The sequence below is a fragment of the Bos javanicus genome, chromosome 5 (assembly GCF_032452875.1).
Source record: "Bos javanicus breed banteng chromosome 5, ARS-OSU_banteng_1.0, whole genome shotgun sequence".
Classification (NCBI taxonomy): domain Eukaryota; kingdom Metazoa; phylum Chordata; class Mammalia; order Artiodactyla; family Bovidae; genus Bos; species Bos javanicus.
Genome location: NC_083872.1, coordinates 68041468 through 68056423, shown reverse-complemented (window position 1 = coordinate 68056423; position 14956 = coordinate 68041468). Strand labels below are relative to the sequence as shown.

Genomic DNA, 14956 nt, shown 5'->3' with positions numbered 1-14956 from the left:
CTTCAGTATTACAGAGTGTGGCTTGGAAAACCGTGGACTTCCCTGGTGGCTCAGCTGGTAAAGAATCTGCATGCAATGTGGGACACCTGGATTTGATCTCTGGGTTGGGAAGATTGCCTGGAGAAGTGAATGGCGGCCCACTCCAGTATTCTAGCCTGGAGAATTCCATGGACTGTATAGTTCATGGGGTCACAAAGAGTTGGACATGACTGAGTGACTTTCATTTCCACTTTGGAAAACCATAAAACCTTCTACTTTTTAGAAGTCTCTTATTGTTAGCATATCTAACTCAAAATAACTAGCAAAATCTTAGGCCTTTGCAAAGGGTACATTTGATGTGTATCTAGGTACAGCACGTTATTTATTAATTAGGTTTATGGGGCTTATTCATGTGTTTCTGTCATAAGGCTGTAATGTTTTGTTGTTCCTTATTCAAGCCTGTACCAGCTGCCTTTTGTAGAACTCAGTTACCACGATGATAGTTGGTCTCACCACATCCATATTCTCTATTTCTGACCTGTTCATTTGTAAAATAGACTCTAATTCGGTTTCAATCTATTGTCTTTGTTCCTTGGCCCCATAACTGCTGCCCACATACAAAATTTGTTACTTGAAAACCAAGTCCTGTGCAATGTAGATCAGTAATTGATTTATTAAGAAAAAAACCCAACTATTGGCAGCGATGAAGAAATGCTACCAAATGCTCTGCCTAGTGACTTCTTAACTCTTCTGTAGGAAAAAGCCTGGAGCATCATCTTCTTTGCCAAAATTTATTCCCTGCAGGCAGAGTGCTGAACAACCTGGCAAAGTCAGCATCTGAGGAGTACTTAAAAGAAAACCATATTTTGCAATGTGCTACCGAAATTTCCAGCTTACTGGACAGCAATCCCTGCGACCAGGCCACCATGAAATACACTGAAGGTGTTCTAACGTAAGCATGTGTTTTTCTTGAAAAATGTCTTAGTTTTCTGTACTAGCTGTTATTGTTACAATTAATCTACTTAATCCATACTTGCCCATCCATGTCCCACCTGACTGACTGGGTTAAGGAAGGCTGAATTTTAGCATTTCTATCCTCTGGTTCAGTATTCTCAACCATGGGCAATTTTTTCCCCCTGGAACCTTTGGCAAAGGTCTGGAGACATGTTAGCTTGTCATGACTGGGGGCATTGCTCCTGGCAGCTAGCGGGTACAGGCCAGGAATGCTACTAAACATTATACACTGCACAGGACCCTCCACAACAAACTGTCCAACCCTAAAGGTCAATAGTAGAGATGTGGATGAACCTAGAGTCTGTCATACAAAGTGGAGTAAGTCAGAAAGAGAAAAACCAAATATTGAATGTTAATGCACATATATGGGATCTGGAAGATGGTAGAGAGGAACCTGTTTGCAGGGCAGCAGTGGAGATGCAGATGTGGAGAATGGACTTGTGGACACAGTTCGGGAAAGAGAGGGTGGGATGAGTCGAGAGAGTGCATTCATATATGTATACACTAGCAGGTGTGAAATAGATAGCTAGTGGGAACCTGCAGTTTTGCACAGGGAGCTCAGCTCGGTGCTCTGTGATGACCTAGACTGATGGGATTGGGGTGGTGGTGGAAGGGAGGCTTGAGAGGAAGGAGGAAAATAGTGTCCCAGTGTCTCATGATGTATGCACATCTTATCAATCACTTTGAAAGCCTCAAATCTCTGCTGATACAAACTATTGTGCTGTTTTGTGTCTTGAATACAAAGGACGTTTATGAGATTTGGTTTTGGAAGCACAACAAAGGTAGCCAACATGTATCTTGCCCGGTAAGTCACACACGTGTGCATTTTGTTTTCAGATTTGCTGCTGGAAACGCTTGTCTTGCAAAAATGAAACTTCAGGAATGCTTAAATATCAGGAGAAATTTGTTTGGTGAGAAAAGCATCCTAGTCGGAGAAATTATGGAATTTTTAGCAGATTTACTGTTTTTCCCACTGAGACACAGTGAAAGGTAAGTTTTTATGAAATGTTTCAAGTCGTGTGTCTCCTTCCCCCCGCCCCCCTAAAAAAAGCCCACGTTTGGCAGGGAGATCTGTACTCACTCATAGGGGTATCTCACTTCTTTGGCTCCAGCCTTGTCCAGAAAATGAGAGACTCACCAGGCCTGAGATTTCGCCCTGATCTATTTGTTAGGACACTGAGCATCATGAATTTGAAAGGCACTCTTAGCTGACAAACCATGTAGAGGTTTTGGCAGGAGGAAAAGTAAAAAGGAGTACGGGGTCACACTCCCAGCATCACTCCTGGGTCTTGTGAGGAAAGGGGTTGTGCTTGAGGCCTCTGTGGAGTGTGGGTCTGTAGCATCATGCCTGCTGGTCTGTTTTGTGCAAGAGCCTGCTGCTGTCTCAGGCTGCGCTGTCCTGATACCCCTCCTCGCTGGGGAAGACCTCTTGCTCTCTTGCCATGTGTGGGGCTTTCCTCAGCTCCCCATACAAGGCACTGCTAAAGCTGTATTCATAGAACTTGTTAAAGAAAGGTAGGGCAGCCTTTATTCAGACCTTTCATGAGAGGCATATGGACCCCCGCAGTGGGGTTCTGCAGTTGAGACAGACAGGACTCAGCTCTGAATCAAGAAGGATTGGGTGGAGGAGGGGGGTGATCCATAGTGGATGGACAGTTACTAAGAGGAGACATGAAGGGCGGGGTGGGGGTAGACTCTGGGTAAACTGATCTAACAGGATTCTTGCTAAGGCAGGTCGGGGGGAGCAGGGGTCACTGTGGGACAGTGAGGGTGAGGAATCGGAGAAGGACGGTAATCAGATATCAAGCAGGGCTGAACTGACTGAGCAGGATCCTCGCTGAAGCCGGACAAGGCAGAGATGAACACAGAAGCCCAGAAGTTGAGGTCCAGTTGGGAACTGCTCAGGAGAGCCTGCGTAGAGTTTGGTCAGGAGACTGTGTCAGCACCTGTGTTTTAAAGCAGGTTGTAGCTATCACCCTCAGGGTCCAGTTCCTGTTAGGATCTGCCAGGCAAGACCACGTCTTCCTTTGACAGGCTGGTGTGAGCGAAGGTTCTCTGTGAGTCCACAGAGAGTCCATCACACCCTTCCTTCAGCCTGGCCTGCACTGTTTCACACACAGGTGAGCTGACTGAAGGGTCAGGGATGCTCTAAGTGAAATTATAAAGTTTTGAGGTTTTGCTTTTGCAGCCTCTCCCTCTCCTCCCTATTCCCTGCCTTGCCTTTCACTTTCCGCCGTCTGCCATCCTGGAGAGCATGTTACTTACACCAGGGAGAGGACCTCTTCTGGCTTTTGCTCCCAAGAAGAATATGACATGAGTCATCTCTGGCATTGAACTGCAGATCACTATTAACCCTTTCCAAGAGTGGTGTGCATGCTCAATAGTGTCTGACTCTCTGCGACCCTATGGACTGCAGCCTGCCAGGTTCCTTTGTCCATGGGATTTCCCAGGCAAGAATACTAGAGTGAGTAGCCATTCCCTTCTCCAGGGGATCTTCCTGACCCAGGGATTTTGTGTCTCCTACATCTCCTGCTTTGGCAGGTGGATTCTTTACCACTGAGCCACCTGGGAAGCCCTTTCCAAGAGTATTTACCTTTCAAAGAGTAGTCCCTAATGGGAAAATGCTGGACAGCACAGCAAGCTGGCTCAGTGCTCTGTGATGACCTAAAAGGAGAGAATTGGGGTGAGGGGTGGGGAGGCTCATGGGGGAGGGGAGAGATGTATACACATAACTGATTCACTTTCTTGTCAGCAGAAACTAACACAACATTGTAAAGCAATTACACTCCAATAAACAACAAAAAAAGACTAGTTCCAGTAAAGGTGCTTCTAAGAGTCGTTACCAGTGCTCTATAGCAGTGCTGAAATGTTGGGCTCTGGGGTTCAATTGCCTGGGTTCAAATTTTGTTTCTACCGCCTGGTAACAGTGAGAGCCTGGGCACATACTTAACGTGTTGGTGTCTCATTCATCTCCTTGTTGGTTAAATGAGAGCAGTGACAGTCTCTTCCTCGCAGAACGATGCTGAGAACTGAGAGATCCTCTGTGTGAAGTGCTGAGCAGAATGCCTGGCACACTGAAAGAGTTGATAAATTGAGTTCTTAGTATTATTATTTTGCTCCCCAGCAGGGAATTTTTGAGGCACTTGACACCACATAAACCTCCTTTTGTTCCTCTTAAGACCAGGACTGCGAGTAGAGAACAGGCCTTTCTTTAGAGAAGCAAAAGGCTTGACAGTAGAACCATTGCCTCGTAAAAGAGAAATCTAAACACGTAGCATACTGACTGAGTCATCGCTAGGCCTGGGCTGCCCCATCTCAAATCCAGGGCTGGCGGCTCGTGACTCACGGGACCCTGAACCCTGCTGCTGTTCCACGCGCGTGGCCTCTGTGTCGGAGGAGCTGACCATACTTGGTATCCTTCTTTCCAGACGTCATTGTCAATGGTCAACCTTCTGAAACTACCGAGAAGCCTTTTTCCTTGCTGAAGGTTGTCCTCAGGTGACCTCATTTTCCACATTGATTAAGACCAGGAAATATTTTGCAGTGGGACTCAGCTCACCTCTCAGACATATGGAGATCCTGTCTCCTGGTGGCCAGGGGCTCTTGAAACAGCTCTCATGCCCTACAGAAATAATCCGAGGGTCCTGAGGGCCCTGGGGAGTGGGGATAGGTAGGGATGGATACATGAGGTCAAATGACAGAGTTAAAAGTAACCCCCTGTACCCCAGGAAGGAGAAAGATGAACAAAGGGTCATAAGAGAAACAGGGATGTATTCTCAGTAAAGTCAATGTCATTGCTGTCTCTCAACTTTGAATCCATTCAGCAGCAGCCGTCTTTTCATTGTGTGCCCTCCACAGACAAGTGTCTCCACTGCCTCACTTCCTGTTGATGTCATTCACCTTCTCCCTCCACCCAGCTCTGTTTTGTCCATCCTTATGAATGTCATCAGGAACATCCTAGTTCTGTGTCTTTGCACTTTGATCTTGAGGGTCCTCTGCTCTGGGAGCGTTTGACAGCATCAGTCATTCCTGAAACTGTGCTCTCCTGGTTTCTGAGCTACCCTCCATCATGGCCATCTTCTCTGATGACACCTTCTCGGCTTCTCTTGTGGGTTTTCTCTTTCTTTCCCAACTCTTGACCAGATGGCAGTGTTCTCTTGGGTTCAGTTCTTGAACTCTGCATGTCTCAGTCACAGTGCCCCAGCCTTGCCTGTGCCTCGGGCTGCAGCCAGCATTCAGTAAGGCGATGGCTTCTTGTCTCTGTCTCTTCAGACCTCCATCATCAGCTGCACACATGTGCATCCATTGGCCCTCTCCCTTCGGGTAGCCAGCATATTAGGGCAGTTCAGAGTGAACATTATCAACAGTGAACACATCCACCCCCTCTCCATGAGAAAATGCATCTTCTCCCATGTCACCCAGTGCAGACCCCAGGGCAGCATCTTAATGATTCATCTGGGTGATGTTTATTATAATCAGTCACCATGCTAAACACACTCCATACATTTTCTCACTTAATCCTCACCACAGGTCTGTTATCCTCATTGAGAACATGAGAAAACCAAGGTTTAGGAGCCTTGATGCCTAACCACTGTGTCACTGCCAAGCCCACCTGACTTCAGAGCTCTAGCTCCTAACCTTGTCATCCTACTGCCCAAGAGGATGTCAGGGCTCCTGGCACCAGGCCCACTACCTTCCATGTGATGCCAAGACTTAGCAGGTCTCCTGTCACATCTGTGGCCACTGCATTAGCTCAGACCCTCATCATTCTTTGTCTGGACCAACTGGTCTCACTGCATAAATTGTCATCTGCTACTTCACTTGCACCCAGGTGAAGTTTCTAACAAGCAAATTTAATCATATCACTCTTTTTAAAAAAAATTATTTATTATTTATTATTTATTAAGCTGTGCTGGGTCTTATTTGCAGCATGCAGGATCTTTAGTTGCAGCATGTGGGATCTAGTTCCCTGACCAGAGGTCGAACCTGGGCTTCTGCATTAGGAGCACAGAGACTTAGCCACTGGACCACCAGGGAAGTCCCTGAACCACGTCAGTCTTAATGAAAATGCTTCAATATTGAAGTCCCAAACTCCTAGGTTCACACTCAATACTCTTAACAAGTGGTTGGTCCTATGTTTCACTCTCCAATCTCTCCTTCTGCCTGGGGACACTCTCTGAGGGCAGAGGTTAGTCTTCCTTATCTTTGCACCCTGGGCCCCAGCACCAGCATTCCATGAATGTTTGTTGGATACATGGATGAACGCCATGCTTCTTCGATGCAAAACTTTGATTAAATTTCTCTTTTCTAGATTCCAAAGGAAGCAAGCAATTGAATATTATAAACAAGTGATAAAAATAAAGGAAAATGCGGGCACCCTGGCCAACTCCTCACTCGTAAGGAACCAACTGAGCATTAGCCTAAGTGATACCTTGTGTAAATTAGGTAATTGCTTTGACATATTTCTATTAGAAGCAGATGACTTTCCCCTCCATCTCACTTGCATACTTTGCTTATTTTTAAACAGTCTTCATCTCTGAAGTCAGCAACTCCTGTTCCATATTATTTTCAACTTTCTCTCTCTGTCTCTCTTTTTTTTTTTTTTTTTGCTGCTTATTTACTTTCCCTCATTAGATAAGTGTCTTAGTCTGTTGCTATAACAGAATAGACTGGGTGGGTTAAACAACAGAATTTTATTTCTCATAGTTCTGGAGCCTTGGAAGTCCAAGATCAAGGTGTCAGCAGATTAAATGTCTGGTGAGTGCCTATCTTGGGCTTCTCAGGTGGCACAGTGGTAAAGAATCTGTCTGCCAATGTAGGTGATGTGGGTTTGATCCCTGGGTGGGGAAGAGTCTCTGGAGTAGGAAATGGCAACCCACTTCACTATTCTTGCCTGGAAAATTCTGTGGACAGAGGAGCCTGGTGGGCTGCTTTCCATGGGGTTGCAAACAGTTGGACAGGATTGAGCAACTGAGCTCAAGGCCTATCTACTGGTTCAGAGACAGCTGTTTTCTTGGCAGGCCCTCACATAGTGGAAGAAAGAGCCCGAGAGCTCTCTGGAGGTCTCTTTTATAACGGCACTAATCCCATTCATGCAAAGATGTGCACAATAAGGGACAGAAATGGTATGATCTAACAGAAGCAGAACATATTAAGAAGAGGTGGCAAGAATACATAGACCTATACAAAAAAGATCTTCATAACCCAGATAGTCACAATGGTGTGATCACTCACCTAGTGAGAGCCAGACATCCTGGAATGTGAAGTCAAGGGGGCCTTAGGCAGCATCACTACAAACAAAGCTAGTGGAGGTGATGGAATTCCAGTTGAGCTATTTCAAATCCTAAAAGATGATGCTGTGAAAGTGCTGCACTCAATATGCCAGCAAATTTGGAAAACTCAGCAGTGGCCACAGGACTGAAAGAGGTCAGTTTTCATTTTAATCCTTAAGAAAGGCAATGCCAAAAAATGTTCAAACTACCACACAATTGCACTCATCTCACACGCTAGTAAAGTAATGCTCAAAATTTTCCAAGCCAGGCTTCAACAGTATATGAACTGTGAACCTCCAGGTGTTCAAGCTGGATTTAGAAAAGGCAGAGGAACCAGAGATCAAATTGCCAACATCAACAAATGACCCCATGAACTGTACCCCACCAGGCTCCTCCGTCTATGGGATTTTCCAGGCAAGAATACTGGAGTGGGTTGCCATGTTCTCCTCCAGGGGATCTTCCTGACCCAGGGATCGAACCTCTGTCTCTTTTGTCTCCTGCACTGGCAGGTGGTTTCTTAACTGCTAGCACCCTGTGGGAAGCCCTACTAGCTCAGTTAGGTGGAATTTACTTACATTTTAAGGGCCACTGTTGAAGAACTGAGAGCCTCTGAGACAAAGGGCCTGTTTTCCAGGCTCTGCTGTTGCCAGAGACAAGGGTAACAGGACCACATCTTTTACTGCCTCAGTACTTATTGCATTCAGTAGCCCATTCCCATGTTTTGGAAATAGTCACATGTTGAATTCTGTCATCTTCCTACAGCATCACCACCAAACCTGGGAATGGAGGAGAATGAGAGTTGAATTGGAGGCTGCAAATGCTGGTTGGTAGTCAGCTGGAGACAGGCCAGCGCAGGAGGGTGGGCTGGGGGGAATCAGGGATGTGATTCCCATAGACAGCACTTGCCAACCTTTGTGCCTCCAAGGAGTAGGTTCACTTAGAGAGACGGTTCAATGATGGTCAAATAGATATCTCTTCGCCCTTGGGCAGCTTTGTTGATTTCTTCTAGCAGGCTGCACTAGAAATTGCAGTTTCTGTAAATGCCACAACTAGAAAAATTGTGAAACACTCTCAGAGCTCTGAAATCTCATTGCCACAGGACAGTCTACTTCAGCTTTAAACAGTTGTTTTCAACACAGGCTGATTTTGACCCTCAGGACAAAAAAGCTGGAGAAATGTTTGATGTCATGGCTGGGGGTGGAGAGTGTTAGTCATTTAGTCAGTGGAGGCCGGAGTGGTTGCTAAACATCATGCGTGCCCAGGAAAGTGCCCCCACAGTGAAAATTATCCAGTCCAAGGTGTGAATAGTGCTGAGACAAAGAAACCCTGATCTAAACCAGCCACTTTCCCCAGCAGGTACGATTGGCATCCATATTACAATGAAACAGGATTGCTTTCAGCCTAGTCATTTACTGACAAAAAAGGCTTAAAATTCTTGATATCTGCAGGGAAAGAATATTTTCTGTTTTCACTCTGTAGATTTAGGAATGAGTGTGCCCATGTGTGTGTGTATACTTTTTTTTTTTTTCAGGTAAGGGTTTCCATGCTGAGTACATGAAAGAAAGATTTATGTTTGTAAAGAGAAAATGCAGATGCAAATCTAGAGAATGTTAGTGGGAAAGGAACTAGTTTACCTGATCTGGTTGCCTATGTTTTGTTCTCAGTTTTGGTGACTTGTCTATGATGAAAATATAATGTATTCATTTGCTTTCTGATAACAGGGCCTCTGTGGAGAAGGCAATGGCAACCCACTCCAGTACTCTTGCCTGGAAAATCCCATGGATGGAGGAGCCTGGTAGGCTGCAGTCCATGGGGTCGCTAAGAGTCGGACACGACTGAGAGACTTCACTCTCACTTTTCACTTTCGTGCATTGGAGAAGGAAATGGCAACCCACTCCAGTGTTCTTGCCTGGAGAATCCCAGGGACGGGAGAGCCTGGTGGGCTGCTGTCTATGGGGTTGCACAGAGTTGGGCACGACTGAAGCAACTTAGCGGCAGCAGCAACAGGGCCTCTGTAATGGCAGTTGTCATATTTGGTGATGTCTTAAATAAGTCTTCATGGTATGTTTCAGTTCTGCAGTCCATTTTCAGTGTGGTTCAGTGTGGTTCCGAGGAAGTATTTTTCTGTAAGGCACACTTTCTCGCCATCATTTTATTATTTTTCTCTCCCACTGGTGATTGAAGTTGATTCCTTTTGCAGAAGGCCTGCTCCAGGCTTACAGGAACACTGTGGGTGGTTAGGTCAGCTGTCAAGGCAGGATTCTTGTGCTTTTGTTGCAGTCCCTGGTGGTGAGAGCTGATGTGTATCTTCAGTACAAGAGGAGGAGGACCTTGGGAGGGAAATAGACTGTTTATAGAGACCTTGGAATCATTTGTTCTTTGACATATTTTTGGTTTTCCTACGTGGAGGTAGAAAAACTTTTCCTCCATCCTCTCAGGGTCCCTGGCTGAGCTTGAAAATTAAATTGAAAAGACTGACTTTCACCACCCTAATTCCACCTGACTCTGTGGGCAGAAATTTGAGAGCCTATTTTGTTAAGAAATATTGTCTTCAACAGGCTTTTGTCAGAGGCCCAGGATCTCTAAATTGCAGCTTTTGGACCTAGTAAGGAGCCCTGGATGATAGAATTCCACGTTTGTCACCAAAACTCTAAAGGAGAAAAATTTTTTTTCCTTTACCTTCCTAGGTTCTCCTGCTGGGGCCCTGTAAAATTAGCCTCAGCAAAGATTGATTGAGGTGAAGTGAACTGAAAGTTGTTCAGTTGTGTCTGACTCTTTGCGACCCCATGGACTGTACAGTCCATGGAATTCTCCAGGCCAGAATACTGGCGTGGGTAGCCATTCCCTTCTTCAGTGGATCTTCCCAACCCAGGGATTGGACCCCGGTCTCCTGCATTGCAGGAAGATTCTTTACCAGCTGAGCCACCAGGGAAGCTAAAAGATTGATTAACAAGAGAAAAATCAAACAGAAGTTTATTTGTGTGTGCATCACACTTGCACACACACTCAGGAATGACAACTCCAAGAGGTGGCTTGAACTTGCGATCTGTGTACTAACTTAGGGGAGAGGGAGGCGGGGAAAGGGCACTCATGGGAGGGCAGATGACTCTTTGGAAGCATAAATAGATCCTTAGGAGAATAGATGATATGGCAGTTTGTGACAATGTCTGGCTGGGTGTGGTGCTGGCTTCCTGTTGCCCCAGGGAGGGGACTTACAACACTTGAGTCCTTGTGACAGGCTCTGGTTTCAGGCACAGAAGGGATCCTAGGAACTCAAATAACTCGGCTCATAATATGTCCCATGTCAGCATGGCCTACTTTGGGGTGGCATAGTGTGATCCCCTTGAGAAAGTGAAAGTGTTAGTCGCTCAGTTGTGTCTGACTCTGTGACCCTTTGAACCATAGTCCACCAGGCTCCTCTATCCATGAAATTCTGTAGGCAACAATACTGGAGTGGGTAGCTGTTCCCTTCTCCATGAGTTCTTCCCAACCCAGGGATCAAACCTGGATCTCCTGCATTGCAGGCAGATACTTTACCATCTGGAGCCATCAGGGAAGCCCCAGTGATCCCCTTGATCTACCTTTAATGAAAAAAGCCTATCTACAGGGAGTGTGCCCAAGGGACTCCATAAAATAGGAAGGAAGCCAGAGCCACATGTGGCTGGGATTCATCACTAGTCATTTTTAAAGAAGTCAAGAGGCCTCTGTAGTAAAAGTGTTACTGAACATTAGTCATCAAAGCAATCCTCTTTAAGAGTTGTTTCATTGAGGAAAAAAGAGAACTGTGGTATATGATGCTTTCTTGTATGCCAAGTCGCTTCAGTTGTGTCCGACTCTTTGAGACCCCCATGGACTGTAGCCCACTAGGCTCCTCTATCCAAGCATGAAGCCAGGCTTGGCTTCAGACATCACCTGGCAAGTGGTGGAAGGTGAGAAATCTGCCTAGATACCAAGGGTGATCAGGTTGGAGGAGGGCTAAACTTACTTAGCAGGATTCTTCCTGATTGGAAGAATTGGACTCTATAGAGATGAACATAGAAGCCCCAAAGTCAAGCCTACTTGAAAAAGCTCAGAGAGCCTGAGTAGAGTTTGGCCAGTGAGATTGTTAGATGACAATCTCTGTTTTAATTCCTGGAGACAGAGCAGTGAGAAGGACAGGTAGACCCACACTATCTTCACTGAGCTCACATTGAGGCCAACAAGCTGTCACACAACTATTAATAAATACAAGACTGTTTAGCTGCAATTGTGGAAAATGCCACAATAGAGATGGCGGTTGGATAGCTAAACACACAATGGTTGGGCTACAATTTGGCAAAGTGCTATCATGGCAAAGTACAAGTGCTAATGGGGGACCTCGATCTGTTAGATGGAGGGGCATGGGTGGAGGGTGCTTCTTAGGAAGTGATGCTGAAACTGAATCTGGAGGAGGAGGACTTGCTTGTTAAGTGGTGGGAAGGGAAAGGAGTCATCTAGATAGTGAGGACAGAATTTGCAAATTGGGAAGGAACAAAAAGGACCAATGGGGCTGGGATGCAGAAACTAATGTAGAGGGGAGAGGGTGCACTAGGGGGATACCAGAGAGGTGTCACAGGCCCTGAGGGCTGGGTCAGTGACTTGGGATGTTGCCTTAAGAGCTGCAGGGTTTTTGCAAAGCCAGGGAGTATTAGGAACCTAGAGTCCTGCATTCCTCCAGCATCGTCATCACCAGAGATTTCTCACACAAGATGCTCAAATTGTCTTATATGTCCAGTGTCATGAAGGAGCTCAAAGAACCCATTTTTGACCCCATTTCTATTTCTGTGAGTATTTTGACCTTTCAAACAGACTGTGAACTGCCAGGGGCAAGAGTCTTGTCATTTATTCCTTGTATCTTCAAAGCATCAGAAAGAGTACTAGCTGTGTGGGTCTATCACTGTGCTCTTATCAGTACAGGAAGTGTGAGGGAAGTGGATAGACAGCTTCTTTCTGGGGGGTTACACAATTTGCCTGGCTTTCCTATAGAAGTGATGGCTCTGCTCCAGGATAACAACATTAAAAGAAGTGACTGTAATTATATTTTAGCCTATTGAGAACAATAATCTTTAGGGGACATTTTAGATATCAGTTTGGATTATAGATTAATGATGATAATTACTAGCTTGAAAGTCTTGGCACCTGCATCTTCCTTAGTCTTTTATTACATTTAATCAATGTATAGGCTACAGTATAATCTTCCAAGGGGTATAAAAATAGTGGGTATCCAGCAATGATCATTCATGTTTTAATTATGCTCATGACAATTTTATACATGAGATTATACTGAGCACATATTGGAAAAGAAATTGGCTTCCCGGGTGGCAGTAGTGGTAAGGAACCCACATGCCAATGTAGGAGACATAAGAGACACAGATTCAGTTCCTGGGTTGGGAAGATTCCCTGGAGGAGGAAATGGTAACCCACTCCAGTATTCTTGTCTGGGAAATCCCATGGACAGGGGAACCTGGCGGGCTACAGTCCATAGGGTCGCAGAAAGTTGGACAAGACTGTGACTAAGCATGCAAATGACATAGTAAAACGGTGGGTTCCTGAGAGGGTGATAATCCTCAGGTTTATTTCTTCTTCTGATCACATTTTCATGAGGCACTTATTCAAAAATGAAATCTCTTTATGTTCAATATTTCTTTTATAGCTCTTCTCCTCTCCACTTTGATCCAGTTTCAAGAACAAACCTTAATCTCCTAAAACTGCTAGTCCTAGACACTTAAGACAAACCCGGACATGGAGAGAGGGTTTTTGTGATTGTTTTCTGCCACCTTTGACACAGAACAATCTTTTTTTCTTTAATTCTTCTTCTCTTACAAATGTTTACATCCACATATTGAGAAATCATTTCAGTGGGAGGAAAAAACAACTGTGGCTTTCATGTTCCATTCTGTCCTAGTGAGTGTTGTATATGGAATTGTGTATTTTGGATGAAGTATGGTAGATGAACATTCTGTTACTCCCCTCTCTCTGGGAATCTTTTACAGAAGAAATGCCAAGTATCTCAGTCATACTTGGAAGAGCTTAAACAAAGGCGCTAGTGGGTGACTTTCAATGGGGTGAGTCAGTCCCCTTTTCCTCATTTGATTTTAAAATGCTTGGCTCAGCCAGAGTCCCCTTCTTGCTAGCAGGAGGTCCCTGAATCAGACAAACTTTACATTTTCATTTTAACTTAAACATATACATGTAATTCTTTGCCTCAACTTTAAAATTCGAAGTTAGATCTTTGTTTTTAATGGGTCCTCTGATTGGAATTGAATGTCATATCTCTCAAAATGCCTCATCCACAGTTTTTAGTTTTGGTTTCTGGAGGATGAGAACTTCAGGCAGTTATGATACTTCTGGGCAGGATCCTTTCAACGGTTGACTTTTTCTGCCTTCAATCTTTTACGGTTTTCTTGTTCATAATTCCAAAACATTCAGACTATTTTTCATAGAAAACAGCTCTCTTTCACTTCACAGTCTTATGTTACTAGTGTGTACCATATTTAGGTCAATTACCAAAATTAGACTAACAAATAAGGGTGATACCACCTTTACGGCAGAAAGTGAAGAGGAACTAAAGACCCTCTTGATGAAGGTGAAACAGGAGAGTGAAAAGGCTGGCTCAACGTTCAGAAAACTAAGATCATGGTTTCCGGTCCCATCACTTCATGGCAAATAGGTGGGAAACAATGGAAAAGGTGACAAACTTTCTTTTCTGGGGCTCCAAAATCACTGTGGATGGTGACTGCAGCCATGAAACAAAAAGATGCTTGCTCCTTGGAAGAAAAGCTATGACCAACCTAGACAGCATATTAAAAAGCAGAATTAGTAGAAGGAAAGAAATCATAAAGATCCGAGCAGAAATAAATGAAAAAGAAATGAAAGAAACAATAGTAAAGATGAATAAAACTCTAAAAGCTGGTTCTTTGAGAAGATAAACAAAATTGACAAATCCTTAGCCAGACTCATCAAGAAAAAAAGAGAGAAGAATCAAATCAACAAAATTAGAAATGAAAAAAGAGAGGTTACAACAGACAGTGCAGAAATACAAAGGATTATAAGAGACTATTATGAACAACTATATGGCAATAAAATAGATAACCTGGAAGAAATAGATAGATTCTTAGAAAAGTTCAATCTTTCAAGACTGAACCAGGAAGAAATATAAATTATGAACAACTCTGAAATTGAAGCTCTGATCAAAAATCTCCAACACAAAAGTACAGGACCAGATGGCTTCACAGGAGAATTCTGTTAAACATTTAGAGAAGAGCTAATGCCTATCCTTCTAAAACTCTTTCAAAAAATTGCAGAAGAAGGAACACTTCCAAACTATGAGGCCACCATCACCCTGATACCAAAACCAGACAAACACAACACAGAAAAAGAAAACTACAGCCCAGTATCACTGATGAACATAGACGCAACAAAATTCTAGCAAATAGAATTCAGCAACACATCAAAAAACCCATGATCAATTTGGGTTTATTCAGGGATGCAAGGATTCTTCAATATATGAAAATAAATCAATGTGATATACCATATTAACAAATTGAAAGATAAAAACCATATGATCATCTCAATAGATGCAGAAAAAGCCTTTGACAAAATTCAGCACCCATTTATGTTTAAAACTCTTCAAAAAATGGGCATAGAAGGAACCTATCTCAACTGAGTAAAGG

The 14956-nt window shown here is 44.2% G+C and overlaps 1 protein-coding gene across 1 annotated transcript in view; it reads left to right on the top strand.

The window, feature by feature from the left end:
* The window catches only part of LOC133248744 (putative tetratricopeptide repeat protein 41), a 74706-nt gene that overhangs the window by 48816 nt on the left and 10934 nt on the right, over positions 1-14956 (top strand). Inside the window, exons 11-13 of the mRNA XM_061419065.1 lie at positions 784-931; positions 1831-1983; positions 6305-6438. Coding sequence (XP_061275049.1) covers positions 784-931; positions 1831-1983; positions 6305-6438 — 435 coding nt within the window. The remainder of the gene's footprint in view (positions 1-783; positions 932-1830; positions 1984-6304; positions 6439-14956) is intronic.